Source organism: Triplophysa rosa, linkage group LG4 (genome assembly GCF_024868665.1).
Source record: "Triplophysa rosa linkage group LG4, Trosa_1v2, whole genome shotgun sequence".
Taxonomy (NCBI): Eukaryota; Metazoa; Chordata; class Actinopteri; order Cypriniformes; family Nemacheilidae; genus Triplophysa; species Triplophysa rosa.
Genome location: NC_079893.1, coordinates 20,231,177 through 20,254,467, shown reverse-complemented (window position 1 = coordinate 20,254,467; position 23,291 = coordinate 20,231,177). Strand labels below are relative to the sequence as shown.

General features: G+C 39.9%; 1 protein-coding gene across 7 annotated transcripts in view; it reads right to left on the bottom strand.

Annotated features, from left to right (window-relative positions):
- gab1 (GRB2-associated binding protein 1) overlaps positions 1-23,291 on the bottom strand; it is a 117,086-nt gene that overhangs the window by 8,047 nt on the left and 85,748 nt on the right. For 6 of the 7 annotated variants that reach the window (XM_057330943.1, XM_057330944.1, XM_057330941.1 and 3 more), the window contains exons 3-7: positions 9,201-9,498; positions 6,096-6,321; positions 3,605-4,251; positions 1,319-1,413; positions 914-1,211 (exon numbers count right to left, since the gene is read on the bottom strand). In XM_057330943.1, coding sequence (XP_057186926.1) covers positions 914-1,211; positions 1,319-1,413; positions 3,605-4,251; positions 6,096-6,321; positions 9,201-9,498 — 1,564 coding nt within the window. The remainder of the gene's footprint in view (positions 1-913; positions 1,212-1,318; positions 1,414-3,604; positions 4,252-6,095; positions 6,322-9,200; positions 9,499-23,291) is intronic. The other variant, XM_057330939.1, reaches the window with a different exon arrangement.

Genomic DNA, 23,291 nt, shown 5'->3' with positions numbered 1-23,291 from the left:
TCGTACACAAGAGCTTTAGTGAGGTCAGGTACAGATGTCGGGCGATGTTCCAGTTTACTATAATGATGTTCATTATAGTAAAAAAAGCACTTCCCATTCTTCTAAAATGTTCATGTAAGGTTGAGTGGTTCATGACACGCACGTTCCAGTAACGTACAGTATGTAGCCGAATAAGCCACACCCATTGATTATAAAGGGGCATCGACATACGTTTAGCCACGTAGTGCATCTTCCTGTGCACAGACATCAGTCGGCTCACAAACAGTAACATGTAACTCAAGATGCAAAATGGTTTTGGATGAGCGCGGAGTGCTGGTGCCATTAAAGTTTTGATCAATAACGCCGTCCCAGCTGGCTGCTGATGTTTCTGCCCGCTTGTGCAACTTTCAGCGCGTCCCCCTTTTTCTCTCAGACCAGATTGAAATTCCCCTCGCAGGTCCGGCCATCAAAGGGGTCTTTCACTAAGGCACAATGGGGACAGAGGTGACCGCTCCAGGCTAACAGCACAGACAGGCTCCCTCATACCCAGGGCTCCGAGCCTGCGAACAATAGCCGCTTTCATTTGTGAGGTCACATGCTAATGATTAAAAAGCAAAGGCCACCGAAACAGTGGTGCAGACTAGGTCACTAAGCAAGATCTCTAATGCGAGTTACGATCTAATATCTAATGACGGACTAGGCACCTTAAGAACTTAAGAAAGAGTCTGAATAATGTTAGTAGATTGTATGTCAGTACATGGCAACATTTCATGCAAAACAGACGTTTCATAAGCATGGGCCAGCACCTGTTAGTGAGAAAGGTTGTAATGCAAGCAGATTTTTAAAAGCCCTAAACCCACACAATTTTACAAAGCAATTAATTCACACACGCACACATACACCTCTCAAAAAATACAGAACCCTCAAAACTCACCTTTACGGTCAGGTTTGAGGTTTCGGTCGACGGGTGGAGGCTGGCATTCGCCTATGTGCATTGGTCTGCGTGGCGGGGTCTTGGGGCTGGAACGAAAGCCCATGTGGGCTGGAGGGGGAACCTGCTTGCCGAGGGAGGGGAACTCCACTGAACCAGGTGTCATGGGCACGTAGTTTGGCTCCTGGATGGGTTCGGAAAGGCTGCCCGAGTGGTGATGTGACGAAGGGTGGACGCTCATGGGCACGTAGTTCTCATCCATCTCTTCAGTGCTTCCTACAGGCACCATGCCTTTATTCTTCTACAGACATCAGCGAACAGGAGGAAAATATTAGTGGCAAGTTATGGATAGATTTGGTGCTGGATGTGATGTAGCTACAATATACAACAATAACAAAGGAAACTTACAAAATAGTTATTGAAGCTTTCATTAAAATCGAATGAGCAACTTTTGTCTGAGGAGAAGGGACGGGGTATATCATAGCAGTCTTGAGATCCATAATCTGTGAAATGCATAAAAAGCAAATATTAAATCCTGTAAAATTAATATACTATACTATATGTATCATAGAGATGTTTGTCAAGAAGGAAGTGGACATACAGTTAGGTCCATAAATATTTGGACAGAAGCACATTTTAGGCGTTTATCAAAATGTATTCGAGTTACAGTTTTATGGTGAAACAGACCATAGTTAGATTTCAAAAACACAACAAACCCATCAGAAAGATGCCAGGAACATTAAGAGCGGCAAAATCAACAATTTGGTACATTCTGATAAAAAACAACACACCGCTGAGCTCAACAACAAAACAATCCTGGGTGTCCATATGAAATAAAAGTGGTTGTGGTGATAAAGAAAAACACCTTCACAACTTCCAGACAAGTGAAGAACACTCTCCAAGAGGTAAACATGTCAATGTTTGTCAATCAAAACAATCAAGACAATACATGGAAAAATACAGAGGGTTCACAATAAGGTGCAAAAAGCCTCAAGAATAGGATGGGTAGATTAGACTTCTAAAATAGCTGAACTAGCTATTTGTTTTAAAAAAGCTTTTTTTTGGAGAGATCAAATTAATTTCACCCTGCATATGACTAAAAAGAATAAAAGATATGGAGAAGGCTTGGAATATCTCATGATATGAGCAGACAACATCTTCAGTAAAATAGTGTTCAGGCAGTGTGACTCCATCACTGGTGTTTTTTGGTGATGTAACAGAAGACAGAAGCATCCGGATTAATTCTTAACATGTCTGGACGTTGTGCAGGTGTTTTTCTTTATCATGGAGAGGATAATGTCATCATCCTCCACGCCCAGGAATGTTTTGTTGCTGAGCTCAGTAGTGTGTTGTTTTTTTCTCAGAATGTACCAAATTGTTGATTTGGCCGCTCTTAATCTTCCTGGCATCTTTCTGATGGATTTGTTGTGTTTTTGAAATCTAACTATGGTCTGTTTCACTTGCATGGAGATCTCCCTGAACCCCATGATGTGGGTTCACAGCAACAGCTTCCATAGAATCAACTCCACACCTTTAACACGCTTCATTTATGAAGAAATTATTTAAGGAAAAGCCCATACCTGTGAATAAAACAGCTTTTGATTCAACTGTCTAATTACATTAGGTCCCTTGAAAAAGGGGGGAGCTTCATATTAAAGAGCTGTAATTCCTAAATCCTTCAACTAATCTGGATGTGAATACACTCTAAATAAATCTGAGAGTGTGTGCTTTAAGGCAATAACCATTATTAAACTGTAACTTGAATACACTTTGATACACAGCTAAAATAACAAAAAATGTGCTTCTATCCAAATATTTATGGACCTAACTGTAAAACCACCTCACACAATACCATTAAACAACACTAGAGGGAGCCACTCATAACAACCTGCCGCAACTGCACAAACAACTTTCACTTTCAATGATCCAAACAATAAGAGATGTTAAATAAATTCAAGATTTTGGTTGCCTGGGAAACATAGGTCATATGTAAGTGCTTTTTAATGTACATGTGAATCCTTCTGGCTCATTGAGATGAAAACAGGATGAAAATTGACAATGACAAAACAAAACCACCATGAAACTGCACCGTAGCTATTAAATTACATATGTAATATCTTTACACTATTTTAGCTTTTATCCAAAGCTACCTTACAGGGCCCTCAACCTACACCTCTATGTCTTACAAATGCAATCTATCTGTCTTATCGGTATGCGTGTTACCTGGGAATCAAATCTATCCCCTTTGCACTGCAAACACAAATATTTTGTTTATACAAAGTAAGTAAATGACATATTTGGGATTGAAACTGGCAAATTTCTCAAATTTATGCTGAACCTTATTTTCTTGCGATTTTGCAGGATGCATACATATATCTAAATATCTAACTGCAGACTTCTTTAGCTAAACCTGAATGACTTTCTTTCTTCTGCAGAACACAAAAGAAGATATTTTAAAGAACGTTGGTAACCAAATACCATAGGCCCCATTTACTTATATTGCATGAGCACAAAACCTCTGAGACAGTTCTCAAAATATCTTCATTTGAGTTGCCCAGAAGAAAGAGTCATATATAGGTCATGAACGACATGAGCATAAGTAAGTGATGAGAATTTTTTACATTGGGGTGAACTATCCCTTTCACAATCAAGCTAAAATAGCACAGGTGAGCGAGATTCCCAATCAGCCCCTACCCCTACGGAGGCGTGATGAATCCACTGTACCAATGGTGTTGCTCCTCAGTGTTTTGTTCCCTCCTGAACCAGAGGGCACACAGTAATTCCCATCGGTCTCAGACACAGACCGCGGTACCACATACGTGTCTGTGGGCGACCGTTCAGGTGGAATCAATCCCGCGGTTAGTGAAGGCTTGGGCGGACGAGGAGGTGGTACCACGTCTGTGGCTCCCGAAACGGTCTCCACCCCAGCCGTCCGCGGAATCTGGTAGGTGCTGTTGCTTCCAGGTGTGGGTGGAATATCGTAACTGACCAACAAGGTCCCAAACTGGGTCTCTATAGAGGGTTTGCGAGCAGGCGTGTTAAACACATAGAGTTCACCAAAGTCGCCATCGGGAGCATGTGGGGAGGACGCAGACTTCGGCAGCAGCACAGTGTCCTGAGAGTAACTTCGGGGCAGGTGGTAAAGACCCTGCGAATCGGCCGACAAAGACTGCCCGCGCGAAGGAGGGGAGTCATAGAGCACAGCGGCATGATGGGAAGGAAAGAAGCCGTTGACAGAGGCGTGCTTGGAGGAGGAAGCGGATGTGGGCGTGCAGTGGGAAGGGAGGTTGTCGTTACAGTCGGGTTCGGAGGAGGTAGACTTGGAACAGTCGCCATGAGCCCTGCAGAGATATCCATGCACATAAAGACTATTAGATAAATAATACACACAAAACAAATGACAAGTGTATTCATAACCAACAAATTTAGGCACTATGCTGTACATGTACAAAAAAGCAGAGCATCATAATCATATCAATGCTGCTTGCAAGTAACTTTGGACGTCACGAAATCTCAATGCAAATTAGTCTCAAAGGTCCAACGTGCAATTCTTTGCAGAATCTACTGACAGAAATGCAATATAATACACATTACTATGTCTTCAGAGGTGTACAAAGACCTTACATAATGAAGTGTTATGTTTTTATTACCTTAGAATGAGCCATTTCTATTTACATACATCGTGTGTCCCCTTGCATGGAATTTGCCATGTTGTTTCTACAGTAGCCCTGAATGGACAAACTGCTCTACAGAGCGTGTTTTGTAAATATGTTATCTCATTCGACAAAAAAGCAAAAACCTGACGACATCTTACTGCCGTTTCACACAGCACGCGTCAGCAGTGCGCAAGCAGTGCGTAAGCAGCGCATATTTTTTTCGGCGCACATGTTTACAGATGTGAGCATTCATACCGCACACGTAAGCAGCGCATGCTCGCGGAGCAGAAGTGGCGTGTAAGCAGCAGTGCAGCGATCATTTCGGCACGGAGTCTATTTTTGCTGTGCTGCTCACGCTCACTTAAAGCGACAGTGCATTCTTTACGGACAAAATCCACATGGATTGACAGAAAAAAGTAACACTTTTACCTTTAAAGTGGTGTCTAATGTTTAACCAGTCGACATGACTTTTTAAAACACCTTTGCCAGGAGTTTTTTGGCCAAAACCACAACAGCACATTTAAAGGATTTATAATACAAGTAGATCTTAAATGCTTTTATTACATATGAAGGAGTGGAAAACGATCGCATTACGCTATCAGTGTACTGTCTGAAACCCACTGTCATCACCTTCTGAAAAAACATAAAACTACATAGACATCATGTTATATGCTTATATTGCTTATGTGTGAGAGAAAAGCGATTCGCATCACAAGTCAGTCACTCTCTCCTATGGTGAGTTAACCCTTTAGTGACTTCGTATCATTCAAAGCACGATGGCTTTTTATTCATAACTTGTACTACGTAGATCTAAAAGAGCATGAAGCAGGCGGATATAACAAATCATAGTTATGCAATCTACTTAAAAAGCGCTCTGATGACGTTCTGGAAGATATTTTGCTCATTGATGTATTTAAATAACGTAATGCGAAATTGCATTGTTGTACTGTGGTGCATGGTGCATAGTACGCTGAAGATAGTTGGTAACCGTAGAGTGCCAGCACCCATTCACTTCTATTGTATGGACACAAAACCAATGCAAGTCAATGAAGGCCAGTTAACAACATTGTTCAAAATATCTTCTTTGTGTTCTGCGGAAGAAAGTCGTTCAGGTTTGAAATTACAAGAGAGTGAGTAAATGATGACAGAAACTAATGGTGAACTATTACTTTAATCCCAAAATGTTTTACATATTACATGTATTAATGCAAATATTTACTTAATTTGCAAACCGAACATATGCAAAACAAAAGCTGAGATGATTCATAACAAAAGAAAATCCAAGCGAAAAAACAGCTGCTTGACATTACAAATCCACTTGAGCTAAAAACAAAAGACTCAAAACAATAACAGTAGAACTGTGAATGTTTGAAATATAACAGTCAAAGCTATTAACCCATATAATCACACCTGTGATGCTATATTTCTATTGTCACCAAAAAAGCCCACCCTAACTTCTCAGTTTACCAACTTCATAAACTACTTACTCGTATTAACCAATTATACTATCCCCTTACTCGGCGTCTTACCTGTTCAGCTCAGGTTTCTTGGTCTCACAGTTGACCAGCAACAAGTAGTCCGGAGGGGCATCCTGACTGGAGGAGGACTCCAGGTGTCTGACGTTGACGGGCTGGTAGGGAGGGGGCATGTTAGCCAGTGCAGAAGCCCCCACAACTCCCCCCAGGCCAACATTCGGGGACACATCCACCACCAGACCTCCTGCCACACCTGCTTGGTGAGACACCTTTGCCGGGTCTGGAAAAAAACATGGAGGAGTGAGAGAGGAGAACTTAATCGCACACTTTGAGAAAAACTACAGATCAAATGTGTCCCACTTCTCAAATCATCCATGTACGGACCAATTACAATTGTCTCGAAAACTGCACTTATACAGCATAGTGAAAGAGTCAAGAGTGGAAAAAAAATGACTAGCCTGCAAACAACCCCACTGAACCTAAACCCCTCTGGGATGAAATGAAACACTTACTGCAAGCCAAACCCCATTACCCCACATCAGTCTGTGACCTCCCTGATGCTCTTTTGTCTAAATGGGATCAAATCTCTGCATCCATGTTCCAACATCCAGCGACAGTCTTTCCAAAATTGTGGAAGCTGTTTTAAAGGTTAATGTTTCCTGTCATGTTTTGAAGTTAAATGTTCAGTAATGCAGGGTTTGCGTCCAGGCTTTGTGCAGGCCAGTCAAGTTCTTTAACGCCAGAAAATTGACTTTTCTATATGGACTTCAAGTTGCACATTGGCATTAAGCAACAACACCAACAACAAAAAATGCTGTTAACAAGCTGCCTTAAGAAATTTGGAAGCTCTATAGAACGTATTACTATGGTGTGCCAATATGATTTGCACCCATTAAAATTCTTGGAATAGCCAAACTCAAGTAGTACAAGGTTTTGTCCACATTTGACTTCAAAGCCAATAGAGATGGACCAAAACGCAATTAACACTCAATTTGATTTAAAACAGTTAATAAGTTGTATTAAACCCCTTTAGCTAAAGAACCTTGACAATTTGTTGTTCTTTTCTGCCAAAGCTTCTGGCTGCCTTTTACAAAACCGATTCCTTAATTGTTGGGATTGTGTTTGGATAAAACATGTGGAGCGAAGATGTTCATGTTTTTGAGCTTAAAATCATTGTTTTTAAAGGAACAAACCAGGTTAAGGACAGCCACCTAAACAGGCCATGTGAAAGTACAGAAGTACATAAAGAGGAACCCTGAACACAAGATGCCACTAATCCAGTCCTGGCTGAATCTCAGTTGTGTGTTTGTTTTTGTCCACAGTCTTTTAAATGAGCTTTTGTACATCTTTGACTTTATTCTTATTTCTATTTCTCTTTGAACAGCCTCCTCTCAAGGTCACAGTAGTGCGGTTATCGGGGTTGGTTACGCATGTTTTTGTACAAATCTCTGCTTTCAGTTATCTGCTGAAACTCACACAAACACATAGCTTGCGAGCACACTTTGACACCCACACACACCCACTCACTCACTGGGTGCATTTGACTCTCTTAGTGCAGGCGGCTCGAGGCTGTCAGGGCCACTTTGTCTCTTTCGGGCTCTTTACTATTTTTATTTTCCTCCTTTCCTCATTCTCTCTCCCCACCCTCACTGGTGTTTGTCAAGACATGCTGCTGATTCATCCAAGCCCTGGAAAATCCCCCCTGCACATTTGTATTGTCAGTTAATATTGGTTGCTAATAATGGCAGGCCGGTAGGTGTCTCACAACAGACAAAATTAACTGTTGGATACGGCCTGGTACGCTGTTGATATGGTAAAAAAAACAAGGTATTGGGAATACATTTCACATTACAAATTCAACATTCATTTAATTTCTAGCAATGTCTGCACAATTAATATTCACTCATTATGCTTGTCAGTTACAAACTTCCAGAAGTGGCCTACAATAACATCAGCAAGTCATAAAGTAGTGCAGATTAAACTTACATTTTCGAACACATTTTAAGGTGTACTATCCAACATTGTCAAATTCACATACACCAAGTTACTATGATTTATAGACATTTTAAATAACAAGTCACTGGTGCTTGACTGTAGCTTACAACAATCCAGAAGCCATTTTTCCACTGTTTCCCAAAAATGTCATCTACTGTTTCCAGAAAATTAAGCAACAAAAACTGAAGGAAATGAAAGCCAGATGTAGAGCTTACAACCCACTACCTCAGCAGTAGCCCAAACACACTAAGCAATTTAGTGGTAACCAACATCAGCATCATTCACCACAGTAAATGCATCATTTACAAACAGTATTCACAAGCATCAGAGCTTCACATGAGATCTAAAAGGAACACAGTAAGTGAATACATTTGAGATCAATACAGAACAGTGAATGCATTGACAGAGTCGATCCTAAGAGGACACACCAGAGAGTGCAAAAAAAACTATGACATGGATTTGTCAGACACTGGACACTTCAGACAAGTTTAGTTTAGTTTAACATGTATATTTAGTTTACATATATCCTGCTGTTAAACATAATTTGTTAAAGGGATCATATGACACTGCTAAAACGAATATTATCGTTTGTTTTAGATGTAAGGCAAAGTATATACACGATTTAAGGTTCAAAAGCGCTGTATTTTCCACATACCGTGCATGTTTGTATCTCCTCTTTGCCCCGCCTCTCTGAAACGCACAGATTTTTTACAAAGCTCATCGCTCTGAAAAGCGAGGTGTGCTATGATTGGCCAGTTAACCAGTGCGTAGTGATTGGCCGAATACTGTAAGCGTGTGACGGAAATGTGACGCCTCTTACCATATTTGGAACATCAGGTTCCAAAGCAATTGTACTGACAGGTACGCCCACCTTACTTGCGTATACATTTGGGCGGTCTTAGTCAAATCATACCACGAACTGACGTAGATTTGTGGGGGTGTGGTTACACGAGGCGTTTCAGGCAGGTCTGGGTGAGCATTTGCTTTTAGATAGAATGCATCTTTTGTTCCGACACTTGAATTTTTGCAATTTTACGTGTCTAATACATGCATGGGCAACTTATAACACACCAAAGACACAGAAAAACACGTATTCGCGCCATATGACCCCTTTAAAGTGTCCATCAGTAAGCAAAATGTTTTTGCGGTTTATATGTGATTTACCTTCTGAATCGGTAGGGTTGAAGCCACAGATGTCACAGATGCAACGGACCCACTTGTTCATCTCCTCTTCAGTGTCGGCCACTAGGTAGAAAATCCGGTCGATGGTCTTGATGTCGAAGATGAAACTGTGCTCCAGGTCCTTCTTGTTGAAGGTGAGACCGGCGTCCACCTGCTCGCACAGATTCAGATCAATCACGCGGATGGGCTTCTTGGTATGGTCATTCTTGTAATACTCCAGCACGTCTGGGTCTCCTGTCAGCCTCCCACTGCGCAGAACAAACCATCGCTTCTTCCATGCCTGAAAGAAGAGACAGCAACCATGAGTCATGTTGCATATAGCGTCGCACGTTCAAACAAAGTTCTGTAATTAAATATTCCTATTTTTTGTTTTGATAAATTGATACATTCTGTTTTGTGCTAAAATATTTTGTGTAAATCTGTGTTTCAGACCCAGAAAAATCATTGCAGGCCATTTTGTGGCATTTGATCCTGTTGATCCAGCCCCATGAAGTGGACACTGTGGGTTCTGTCCAGCTCCTTCTGGCCAGACTCCTTTCAAAACTCTGCCTGGAGATACTGGCTAAACTCTCTACAGACACACTTTGGTGTTAAACAGTCCCCCCCGCAAACACTCCAAAAGTATGCAAAGCACTCGGTCTAAAAGAGGTAACTGCCAATTACAGCTTGAAAATATTTTTTCCCATTTAAAACTAAGGGGTCAGACGGTCATTACAGTCAGATCTCTTTTCAGTGTGCATGTGTTTAACAAACCTACAAGACCCCTCCATTCTCAATCACCCTGTCAGGGTTTAGTTTACAGTAAAGCACTTTTATATTAGCTTAAAGCTTTCGCAAAGCTTTATTTTTTGATTACAAAATAAATGTTTGTGTTTATATAATATATGTGTGTGTGGCGTATATATATATACACACACAACATAAATACGTATACATACACAAACATGCTTGTTTATATTTAAAGTGGCCGTGAACGGTGTTTCACGCATTCTGACTTCTTTACAATGTTAAATGTGCTGTCTTATCATGCTTAACATGGTCAACTTGTCAAAAAACGAGTTGGGCGTTCTACCTAGTATTTCTGTGCTCGATCCACCCCCCCAGCGATTGCACAGGTTTAGGAAAGTTTTTTTTTTTAACATATAAAACTGTTTCGTAACCATTTTTCTTAGTCCCTTATTGGACAATTCTACCGGAAAAGCATGCGGCACGACCACGCTGCAGCAAGGAGAGCAGGAGAAGGAGCATGCGATGATTATTGATTAATCATAATTAATCGATTTGACAGTGCTATCTGCATTCCAGGTTACTTTTTAAATTGATTAGGTAACATTGAGTTACACTGAAAATATTATGCTTACTATGAATGAATGCTCAAGTCCTCCAAAAAGCACCTCACTACCCCTTACTACAAAATAACTTGAATATAACTTAAGATATACCATAGAGTGATACAAAAGACATGAATGTAGCACCAATATGTGGCCATGGAAAACGCTCTGCTTAAAGGTCTTTGCACATACAGTCCGAAATTGTCGTATGCGTTTTTTTCGTATTTGGCTCTCGTTTGTACTGTGTCTCTGAATTGTTAAAAAAGGCCACTCAAAATGCTTGACGGATGCGAAAAACGCAGAAAATCGAACCTGGTCCGAATTTTTTTATGACGGACGAAAATATCGGAGGCAGTGTGTAAATGTGATTGACACAACGTGAGGTCGTATTTATTTTTTAACGCGTGGAAATTTCGGACGCAAATTTCGGACTCAATGTGCAATGGGCTTAAGCAGTCATTGGTACTTGATGGCTTATTGCCATAATTGACCAATCAGAAAAAGGTATTTCAAAAAAACGTAAGAAAAAACATTCAAACAATGTTATTTGTTATATAGACATACAGTTTAAAACCTAATCAGAGCCAAAGGTTTTGTTTCCCCCCCCAAAAAAACAGTTTTCCTTAGATCTGCACACAACAGAACTCTTGTCATAAACAAGATAACAGGAACAGATCACAGGCTTCCATCATGTAACTAACCAGACTGCCAGGAATGCTTAATCTGTGTTGTTGTTTATTTTTTACCATCAGGTTTGAAAGACGAATCAACCATGCTGTATTTTACCCCCCCTCCCCTCTCAGCTGTTTTTTCCATCCACAGGGTTCCCTTTGTTAGAGAGCCAAGCTCATACCCTCTGGATACCACCACACAGCACAAGAGGCAACAGCCCCGCAATGCCAAACCAAATACACACACACGAACGCACACAACATGACACTCATGAACTGATCAGCATGATAGACCTGACTGTGTGATGTGACCTAAATTTCCATGAAGTATCATCACAGCACCATGCCACCCATGAGTTTGGAAACCTCTATGCCGTTTTATTGCAACACAGTATATTGTAATAGATTAAAAAAAATCCACAGATAGAGTCTGACATCACAAGCTTTACAATCACCAGCATTAGCTTTGTTTGTCTGCTGTGAATAAACCAACACAGAAAGCTCTTAGACGCTAACCGCTGCTTCAAAACAAAGCACTTGCAGCTCAAGTTACACAGATAGTGTGTGCCCGCCTATGTTTACTGGCATGAGAGAGACCCAGCTAACCTGCTGCACGGATCATCTTACATCCATGCACTGACACAAACAGAACACAACATCTTCAAGAGAATGGCTTAAGTGAACATTCAAGAGAAATCTAGTCATAAAAGAAGAATGCAGAAAAGTGGGGGAAGTAACTATCAATAAAATTCCATTAGATTAGAAATAGTCAACTTAAAAAAATTGTGTCTACGCCATAGTGTTTTATAATATTGAAAAATGAGTATAACTGGACTTTTGAGCCGTAGCATCTGCAGTAAAGGTGTCAAATTTGTTCCATATCGGAGGAGAATATTTTTATTTTTGAGAAGAGTGGCATGCTGAATAAGGCATGAGTGCCACTCTCCAATTTCCAACTTCTTCTATCTCTCTCCGTCACTTACACACACACAAACTGTGGTATCTCTCCAACACACTCTCCTTTGTTACCAGAGCAAGATGTCCCCATTTCAGACAAAAACACTCCCACATGACACCCATCCAGCCATCCAACTCAACTCGATTCAATCCTACCTTGAGTCCCGGCTCCCGAATGCACAGACACAGGGCGTGTAGTGTTCAGCCACCTGTTGCGAGTGTTTCTTCCATTCTGTTTGATGCCAGAGACCAACGACAGCTCATAAAGCCAAAGACTCTCAGATGAAGACTGATCTTAAGAAGAACAGGAGATGCACTACTTTCCAAAAACCTACAAGACGGACTTGCATCTGAGAACACTTAAAGTCTGAAGACATGCAAATTGTCCCCAGACCAGTTTAAACAACAACCAAGACTAGTTGAGCTGCACAGTGATCTTCTCGAATGTCCTCCTGAAAGTCCTTCAGGTCCAGGAGGAGTATGTAAAATAAACGTGTCTGTGTATAAGGAGACAGAGGGAGTGGGGACAGGGTGGGACTAAATTGAAGAGGCCCCTCCAAGTGTGGCAGCTGCTGTCTGCCTCACACGCACGCACACACACGCACACGCACACGCACACACGCACACGCACACGCACACACACACACACACACACACACACACACAAGTGTGATGCATACAAAGGCATAGGGCCACAGTGTCACTGTCTTGGCTTGACAGAGACACCATTGAGGCCCAAATATAGGGGAATGCCAGCTGAACTGAATCACTAAGTGGTCAGTCTCTCTGCGTATAATTGACGTAAAACGGGCGCAACGACAACAGAGAGACAGAAATAAATAATGTAATGCAAAAATGTCATGCTACGCTAGACCGTGATCTCTTGCTGTTGTTGCAAAACAGCACAAGTCGCAAGTACTGCGAATGCATCGGTTTGCAAGGTTGCAAAGTTTTCTCATGCCTGAAATTCCATACGCATTAGCTTGCGCTATATTTCGGATGGAGTGCACAATGAGACTGTTGCTTTCTGGAGCATCTGGACATGCACAGTGTTTCAGTCTTCTATCTCAAGAGCTCTGAAACCACAAAGACCCTCACAAAGAGCAGACAGCTTTAATGTGTCCCTTTCGATTTTGCTTGATTTTTCAGTAATTATGCGAGTATTAGATAAATAATGTATTGTTGATATTGTTCTCTGTATCATTATCATTACAGTTGTGTTGTGGACTTCGCTATTTTCCTGTTTTGTTTCAAACGTTCTTCAAAATATCTTTGTTTGTATTGTCCATAAAAAAGTCATCCAGGTTTGGAATGGCATCAGGGTGAGTAAATGATGAAAGAATTTCCATTTATAGGTGAACTATTACTTTAAGTTGCAATGTGAAAATGCGCGTGAACCAGAGGCTTGTTTTTCCAGCAAATGACAGTGACGAAAGCTCCAGCCAGTGTAGACGCTATCCTATTGGAACAAAACAAAAAATTTAGCGTTCGTCACCAGAACTTACGACACGCCTGTGGCATCTGCTGGAAAAACAAGCCTCTGGTTCACACGTATTCGAGAGATGACGGAAACTGGACATTGGCGTTAATAGCGCTGTCAATACGGATATTTCTCTTAAACAAACGCATCTATTCACTTCAGAAGACTTTTGTTAAGACCACGGAGCCGTGTCGAGCAGTTCTTTGATGGATGGATGCACTTTTTGGAGCTACAAAAAGTCAACCCCTATTCACTCCCATTCTACCGCTTGGAAGTAAAATGATACGTGATATTATAACTCCGACTGCATTATTCTTCAAGAAGAAAACCATATTCAGTTAGGATGCCTTAAAAGTAAAACATGGGGGAATTTTGATTTGCTGGTAAAGTATCCCTTTAATAAATATTGAATAGTTCAGTTTACAAACACTGGGCATTATTCTTTGAAATACAATATTATTCTTAGCGGAGTTGTCAGCCAAATCCACAAACAACTCTAAAAGTGAAAAACTCTATTGTTCCCACATAAATGCTTCCCACACTGCTAAATGTGTTATAAATACAACTCTATCCAAAATCCTTTAAAAATACCATGATCTCATTTTCAGGACATTTCACCCACTGGTATGTGACAGTTGAGATGATTCAGTATTTGTGAACGTTAGAAGGCAGCACGAGGTATATCGGCGGTCTCTAAGGAGACCAGAGCTGGAGAGCGCGAGAGAACTGACAGTTGGATCATTTGTAAGTGTGAGATCGTTCAGAGACGGAATAACCAGGACATGATCGCGTTTGCCTGCCAAAGTCTCTCCATCATGACTATGCGCTGTGTGTAGTATGTCATATATGAGCTCATTACAAAGGTTTACCTGATGAGCAGGTTCACAGGCATGTAAAGGCCACCTGCATTCAATATAATGTATATGAAAAGTGCAAGGCACGTGATAAAGTGCTGAAAAAAAGCAGCAACAGGGACACAATATTGCATAAAATACAAACAAAATATTTACAGCATATACACACACACACACAATTTAAAGCATGTATATTTTTAAGAATTTGTAACATTCCCACGTCCACACCACGTCTATATACATTTCAGTCAAAAAGAGTCTGTTTCATATTCTTTTAAACAATTTAACAACAGGCAATAATACAGCTACAAAAATACTATAGACTGAAGAATAAAGACCTTACATCTTATATTCTTAGCTTATGTATTACATTTGCATTAAACTGTGTCAGTTAATCTTTTTTCGTCCCCAAAAAATGATAATAATAAAACAATATTGAGATATAATATTGTGAATCAGAATCAGAAAGAGCTTTATTGCCAAAATTTTGTGGGTTAAAAAATAATAAAAATAATACAGTATATTGTATTGTATTATTAGTATATTGGTATATTAAGTATATATGTGGAACTACTTCTTGAGGGGCCAGATCTTTTATGCTTTTTAAACCCTGTGACATGAGGAAACAGCCTTGTGTGTTTGGGTAGAGAGCTAAGTGCATAATAATAGAACTAGCCTGTCCAGACCTGAATAAATGAAGACAGACGCCTCCCCATCGCCGCTTACCGCCTCTCCATGTCCTCTGCATGACATCATTCCCTTAAGCCTCACTCCCATGAATCTCTACATGACACAGGTCACTCTGTGTGCAGTATCCATGCTAGTCACTGCTGAAATTCATTAAATGGCTTCTGATTGGTGGGACAAATCTGATTTTACACTCATTAAACAGGCCAATGTACAGTGTACTTTAACAGGACTGCCGCCACAGTAGTCCAATGACGCTCATGAGTGGGTAAAATGGGTGACAGTGGCGGTTAGTTTGGTGGTTTGTCAGCGTTCTGTATCTGTACTTAAATCTAGATGTGGGGGTTCAGTTTTGGTCTCAGAGGTGACTTCAAGTATAGAGCATGTGCAAGTATGCGTCGCAGTTCAAGTTCTCTCGGGTAAAGAGGGGTGTGTCGGGATGCCATTCTGCCAAGAACACGCTGTTGGCTACATGTCAGGGCAAAGCCCAGGTTGGGTCACACCTGCCACTTGTCTGTTTACCATCCAACTTGCTCTCGGTCTCACTTTCTTTATTTTTAGTGACAGTGTGAAACTGCAAAACAGCGTTGATACCTTCATCTATGACATCACATCAGTTTTGTACTAAAAACAGTTAAGAGTTTCTTCCCTATTTCTCATAATACGTAATAACAAAATTAGGTTAAATATAAAAGCTTTTTTCAATTTATTTTCAACATTTCACTTTTCTTTTGCTTTTGGATGCAGTGAACTCAAATGCTGTTACCCATTTTACTCTTTTCCTAAAGGGAGTTCACTGGAATAGGAACAATGTTCGATTTGTTCTAAATTCCGTGTTTTTACTGCAGCGTTGTGATACAAAACATTTATACACACTGTTAGAAGTGCTTAGAGAAAGCCAAAGACAGCGTGGAAAAAAGCCATTAACATCACAGGCTGATATTAAACTGTTTAAACAAAAACTCATCTTTTGAATAACATTTGCTTTTCAGAACGGGTCTTTCTTGCTCTGTGATCTCAAATGCATTATACTGGAATAAGTACAAAGCAAACAAACTTTGTGTTTGATAGCCTTTTGTTGGACCACAGCATTAATGGTTTTCCTATCTAACATTGACCACATAACTCCTATACTTACTTGCACTTCAAAGCATGAGAGGTAAAAAACACAAGACAACACCTTATTCATCTTCAACAGTGAGATGAGAGGAAATAAATAACTAGTGCTGGGTAAACAAATAAATGTGCATTTGTGCATTCTGTTTTAGGTAGATGTGCAAAATGTTTTAATGCTCTTTGCAAATCTGAAAAAAGGTCATTTTGTCTACCGTGTCTTTCTTTTACATCAGCTTTACCAATGGATAGTTCAGTCAAAAATTAAATGGAAGTAAATGGGGGTCAATGTTGTTTTGTTACAAACATTCTTCAGAATATCTTCGTTTGTGTTGTGCAAAAGAAAGTCATCCAGGTTTGGAATGGCATAAGGGTGAGTAAATGAAAAGAATTTCCATTTATGGGTGAACTATTCCTTTAAGTTGCAATGGTCAAAAATATTTGAAAATATGCAAAAGTGAAAATGAAAGGAACCCAGAGCATGTTGGAGTTGCACAGTGATGATGCAATTAAAATAGATCAATTGACATTTTAACTTAAACATTGTAATAAAATCGTACTAAACTTTTTAAACTGAAGAAAGAATGTGACCAACATCTTGGATGTCCTGAGGGTGAGTAAATTTATTTTCTGTAAACATTTGTATTCAAGTTCACAAAAAAGCACATTTGCTTTGCTTATTTTTTCTCCACCTTAAAGTATAAAGAATAGAAAAGAGAAGTGAGAGAAGCAGATTTTACTTCTCTTTTCCACAGACTTGTTTTTAATCAGTGATTTTGGTTATCCACTTTGTGGCTTTAGCTGAGTGTTAAGTAAGGGATAATGTACAGGCAGCCGGTTGTTATCACAGAAATGAGCCCCGACAATGTGATCAGGACCCGGCGTGAAGCAGAGGGTCTTGTATCACACAGATGGGGCTCATTTCGCGATAACAACCGGCTGCTTGAACATTATCCCGCTTATTACACGGCTACTTGCCACATGAGAAAAAAAACTGGACAAAAAATATGAATTTGAAACATTTTAAACTTTTGAAACTTTATTAGCTTATTAATGTTTTATCTTAAAAGCGTAAACCTTCCGCGAAAAGATGTAGTCCCAAGCGGCTATGAACGTTCCTAACAAACAAGATGGTGCCAGACGGTAATCTTTGTTGGAGCGGAGGGATATTAAACATACAAGTAGTACCGGTCACGTGTTATTAGTTTGAGCGGTTGTTATCTGGGAATAACAGACCTTGGAATGTCGCAACTGCCCAATCAGAATCAAGTATTCCAACGAGCCATGTAATAAACTGGAATAACACAGACATACAAACTGTAATTCATAACACAAGCATTTGAAGTACTTTCTACATCACTAGTGCAGGGCTCTAGACTGCGACCAAAATGCTCGCAAATGCAACCTTTTTTATAATGTGCGACATAAAACTTCAGAGGGTCACATTGGTGCGAGTGCATAAAACAAATTTTTGCCCCGCCAAAGATTTATTTTAACATTTAATGTGATTTACGAGTGAAGAATGACGCGCTTGTGATTAGTGCAGGAAAGAGCGAGCAGAGAGCTCGTGCACTCCCTCTGTCTCCAAACTAAAGTGTGTGTTTGACTTCATTCGGTGTTGCGCAGACCGAACAGCATAAAAGCATCGCGGGACAGAGCGCTCCATATGCTTTAAAAACGCTCTCACGGAACATTGATGTCATATTCCGATCATTCTGTGCAGCACTTAATGAAGTCGAACACGTTGGTTTCTGAACTGTCTCTCTCCCTCACATTTTAATCAAAAGCAAGGTCGGAAGTCAGAATCAATGTTTCACGTGGCGCATTCTGAGAATATTTTTACCTGAAGTGTTAATGTGCTCAAAAACATGTTGACTTTTCTTCCCTGACAAGTGTTCTGAACATGCAGGCGACATAAAGGAAAAATTCTATCCAATGAAATGTTTTCTGTGTTAACTTCTATCTTTTGCGACGTCCTAACAGCTGTGAAAAAGACAAAGCACGTCAATTTCCGCTAATGTCCGATTCGCGACGTGATGACTCATTTGAACCGATTCATTTTTTTGAAACAACTCATACTGTATGTCAAACACTGAACTCACAAGACTCACTGTCTGAACCCATCAAGTCAGTCACTCACAACACCTCAGAACACAAGCATGCTTACACCATTTAACAAGAGTGGTTAGTAAGATTTAGTATTGACTACTTAAAGTTTATTTATGACAATGTTTAGTAAAGTACATATATAATAATTAAGTTCTGAGTTACTTTTGAGTTTTGAGCTAGCTAATTTGATTTAATTTTAATTGGTAAAAATAAAGAAGGCAGTGGCAAAATTACAGCTTTATGTAAAGAGGACAATAAATGAGGATTGTGAAGAGTGACAGGTTATATTTGTGTCAGATAATTTCATAGCCAATATATAACTTGAATATAAAACTAAATAATAACAACTGTATAAAGTAACAAATACAACGTTTCTTTGCATTTATTTTGGATTTGTTGGGCTCGCAAGTGTTAAAGCGCAAATATAAAGTGGTCTACAGCTGACTATTTTAAAAGACAGAGTGACAAATTAACAGAACGATTCATCAACTGAGGTCATTATGCAAGGTCTTTATCAGAATCAGAAAGAGCTTTATTGCCAAGTGTGCTTGGATGCACAAGGAATTCGTCGTAGTGACAGAAGCTTCCAGTGCACATACAGGTTAAAAAAGTGATAAGGCACAGGTAACAAAACGTAAAAAATAAATATGTGAGAGACAATACACATTTGGCAAAAAGGACAATATTAGTCAAAAGGACAATAGGCAGTATATTGTTTGTACAGATGTGCTATATACAAATTATACTGTGTTATATACAAGTTATGCAGGGGAATGTGGATAGCAGAATAATATATAAATTACTATATGATTACTATAAAAAAGGTGCGACCAAATTGGTGCGACGAATTGAGAAAGTGGGTCGCACTGGAAAAATGAGTCTAGAGCCCTGTAGAGGCATCAAAATTCAAAAGTAATTGCAAAAACATTCAAAACAACTTTTCAACATGTGCTAATGGTTGGACAAATTCAAGCCATTAATGGTACCAACTTACTGTAATTTTCAGCCAAGTTGAGCAGCTCAACCAAACAGATTGCAGTTCTTATCGGAATATAAAATTATTGTGCAATAATGTAGTTTTACTTTGGACACCTGACGATTCCAGAACCCCAAAAACCTGTTTAGAACTCACACCAGAACTATACAACCGTTTTTAAGATACATTTTAATCTGACAATCTGTCAGATTCCAAATTTACAGTTATTCAGAGCTAAACTAATACATATCTGCATGGGTACAAATGCTGACAAAATATGTGTCTATACAACAATGTCATGTTCGATAAAGGCATGAAGCAAATATAACTTCATCTGCTAAAAAGAGAAGGCAGTCGACAGAATATCTTTTAGGTTCTTAGAAAGCGCATCAAGGCGTGTAACTCCTGATGTGCTCAAGATTGCATAACCGTTCCAGGGCAGGACTGTGTCTCCTGAAATGTGTCATTTCAGTCTCCTCATCATCTCTCCAAAGCATACTGAGCGTCAGACCAACCCCATTCCACATTACCACCATGTAGGGTTGGGAATCGTTTCAATTTTATCGATCCCAATTCTGATTCTGCTTATAGATTTCGATTCTTATCGATTCCCAGTTTCGATTCCACAGTTGAAGTAAAACATTTAGATATCAACCTGTATGGTCATTTAGCCTGCTTATTGACTTGTTTGCAAAATATATATATATATTTATGAGCACCGTTTTGTATGAGGGGCCGCACAAGCCGAAATTCATTCTAGCACTCTCACACACTCACATTCTCCTCTCACACACTCATATTCTCCTTTCACACACATACATTTTCCCTCTCACACACTCACATTCTCCTTTCACACACATACATTTTCCCTCTCACACACTCACATTCTCCTTTCACACACATACATTTTCACTCTCACACACTCACATTCTCCTTTCACACACTCACATTCTCCTTTCACACACGTACATTTTCCCTCTCACACACGTACATTTTTCCTCTCACACACATCACATTCTCCTTCACACATCAATTCTCCTACACACTCACATTCTCCTCTCACACACTCACATTCTCCTTTCAACACATACATTTTTCCTCTCACACACGTACATTTTCCCTCTCACACACATACATTTTTCCTCTCACACAGTACATTTTTCCTCTCACACACGTACATTTTTCCTCTCACACACATACATTCTCCTTTCACACACACTCACATTCTCCTTTCGCACACATACATTTTTCCTCTCGCACACATACATTTTTCTCCTTTCACACTCACATTCTCCTTTCACACACGTACATTTTCCCTCTCACACACGTCATTTTCCTCTCACACACTACATTTCCTCTCACACACTTACATTCTTCACACACTCACATTTTTCCTCTCACACACTCACATTCTCCTCGTCACATTCTTCCACTCAATTCTCCTTTCGCACACACATGACATACATTTTTCCTCTCGCACACGTACATTTTTCCTCTCGCACACGTACATTTTTCCTCTCACACACGTACATTTTTCCTCTCGCACACGTACATTTTTCCTCTCGCACACGTACATTTTTCCTCTCACACACGTACATTTTTCCTCTCACACACGTACATTTTTCCTCTCACACACTCACATTCTCCTTTCACACTCACATTCTCCTTTCGCACACATACATTTTTCCTCTCACACACGTACATTTTTCCTCTCACACTACATTCTCCTTTCACACACACTCACATTCTCCTTTCGCACACATACATTTTTCCTCTTGTGCTCACATATTTTAACGCGCACATTCTAACGTTTTTCTCTTATATTCATATATTTTTACGCACACATTTATACATTTTGCTCTTATGTAAACGTATTCAAAGTATACATTTAGTATTAAAAATTATAAATGTATGTAAGAAGAAAATATATGTATGTAAGAGAAGAATGTATGTATGTGTGAGAGAGTATAGTGAAAACGGAAGGTGTATGATGGAAACGGAAGGCAGGTCATGCAGACGGCGCTTCCGTGTATCAAAGACGCCGTAAAATGCGGCGTTTTCTATAATATTAAAATCAGCAGCGCCTTTTCTACACAGTCCAGCCCCTCCAATGAACAGAAAGACCTGTGTAGTAGAATGTCGATCTGAATAACGTTTCCTGTTTTTAACTTTATTGCGAATCATGTTTAGACTTTCATTGTGTGATATTTTTCCATTGGGCACGTTTTGAGAGTGTGTACGTTCATGACTTGTACAGTTGTCAGCCTCGGTAGCGGAGTGGACCGCGTGCGCGTTTGTTAAAAACGTTTTGTATTTTGGGATGGTTATTTTGACGAGGCAGGCGAGGCCGCATTCACTTATCTCAGTTTTAGTTTGGGACTTATGCATAACAGCATTATGTAAGTGATTTTGTTTAAGTGTAAGTGAGTCCGAACCTCCCATTTGCCTCTTTTTCCCATCACACATTAGATCGTAAAGACATTTATTTAGCCCGCAGCTGTTACATGCATTAAGGCCTTACACCGGTTGGCTTGTTAATAAGCGTTTCTTGTCATTTAATCAGATGTCAGCATGAGGGTAGTGTTCCGACATTTAAAAACATGACCCAATAAAACAATTCAAAAGGAACGAAGAATATGGTCGGACCGCGAAGTCGAACTTCTGTCGTTAAAAGCGAGACTGTGCTGCTGCCGCGCACGCGGTCCACTCCGCTACCGAGGCTGACAACTTACAAACATGAACGTACACAGAGTCATGAACGTACACACTCTCAAAAACGTGCCCAATGAAAAAATATCACACAATGAAAGTGTAAACATGATTCGCAATAAAGTTAAAAACAGGAAACGTTATTCAGATCGACATTCTACTACACAGGTCTTTCTGTTCATTGGAGGGGCTGGACTGTGTAGAAAAGGCGCTGCTGATTTTAATATTATAGAAAACGCCGCATTTTACGACGTCTTTGATACACGGAAGCGCTGTCTGCATGACCTGCCTTCCGTTTCCATCATACACCTTCCGTTTTCACTATACTCTCTCACACATACATACATTCTTCTTTTACATACATATATTTTCTTCTTACATACATTTATAATTTTTAATACTAAATGTATACTTTGAATACGTTTACATAAGAGCAAAATGTATAAATGTGTGCGTAAAAATATATGAATATAAGAGAAAAACGTTAGAATGTGCGCGTTAAAATATTTGAGCACAAGAGGAAAAATGTATGTGTGTGGAAGGAGAATGTGAGTGTGAAAGGAGAAAAATGTATGTGTGCGAGAGGAAAAATTTGTGTGTGCGAAAGGAGAATGTAAGTGTGTGTGAAAGGAGAATGTATGTGTGTGAGAGGAAAAATGTACGTGTGTGAGAGGAAAAATGTACGTGTGTGAGAGGAAAAATGTACGTGTGTGAGAGGGAAAATGTACGTGTGTGAGAGGGAAAATGTACGTGTGTGAGAGGAAAAATGTACGTGTGTGAGAGGAAAAATGTACGTGTGTGAGAGGAAAAATGTACGTGTGTGAGAGGAAAAATGTATGTGTGCGAAAGGAGAATGTGAGTGTGTGAGAGGAAAAATGTACGTTTGTGAGAGGAAAAATGTATGTGTGTGAAAGGAGAATGTGAGTGTGTGAGAGGAAAATGTACGTGTGTGAGAGGAAAAATGTACGCGTGTGAGAGGGAAAATGTATGTCTGTGAAAGGAGAATGTGAGTGTGTGAAAGGAGAATGTGAGTGTGTGAGAGGGAAAATGTATGTGTGTGAAAGGAGAATGTGAGTGTGTGAGAGGGAAAATGTATGTGTGTGAAAGGAGAATGTGAGTGTGTGAAAGGAGAATGTGAGTGTGTGAGAGGGAAAATGTGAGTGTGTGAAAGGAGAATGTGAGTGTG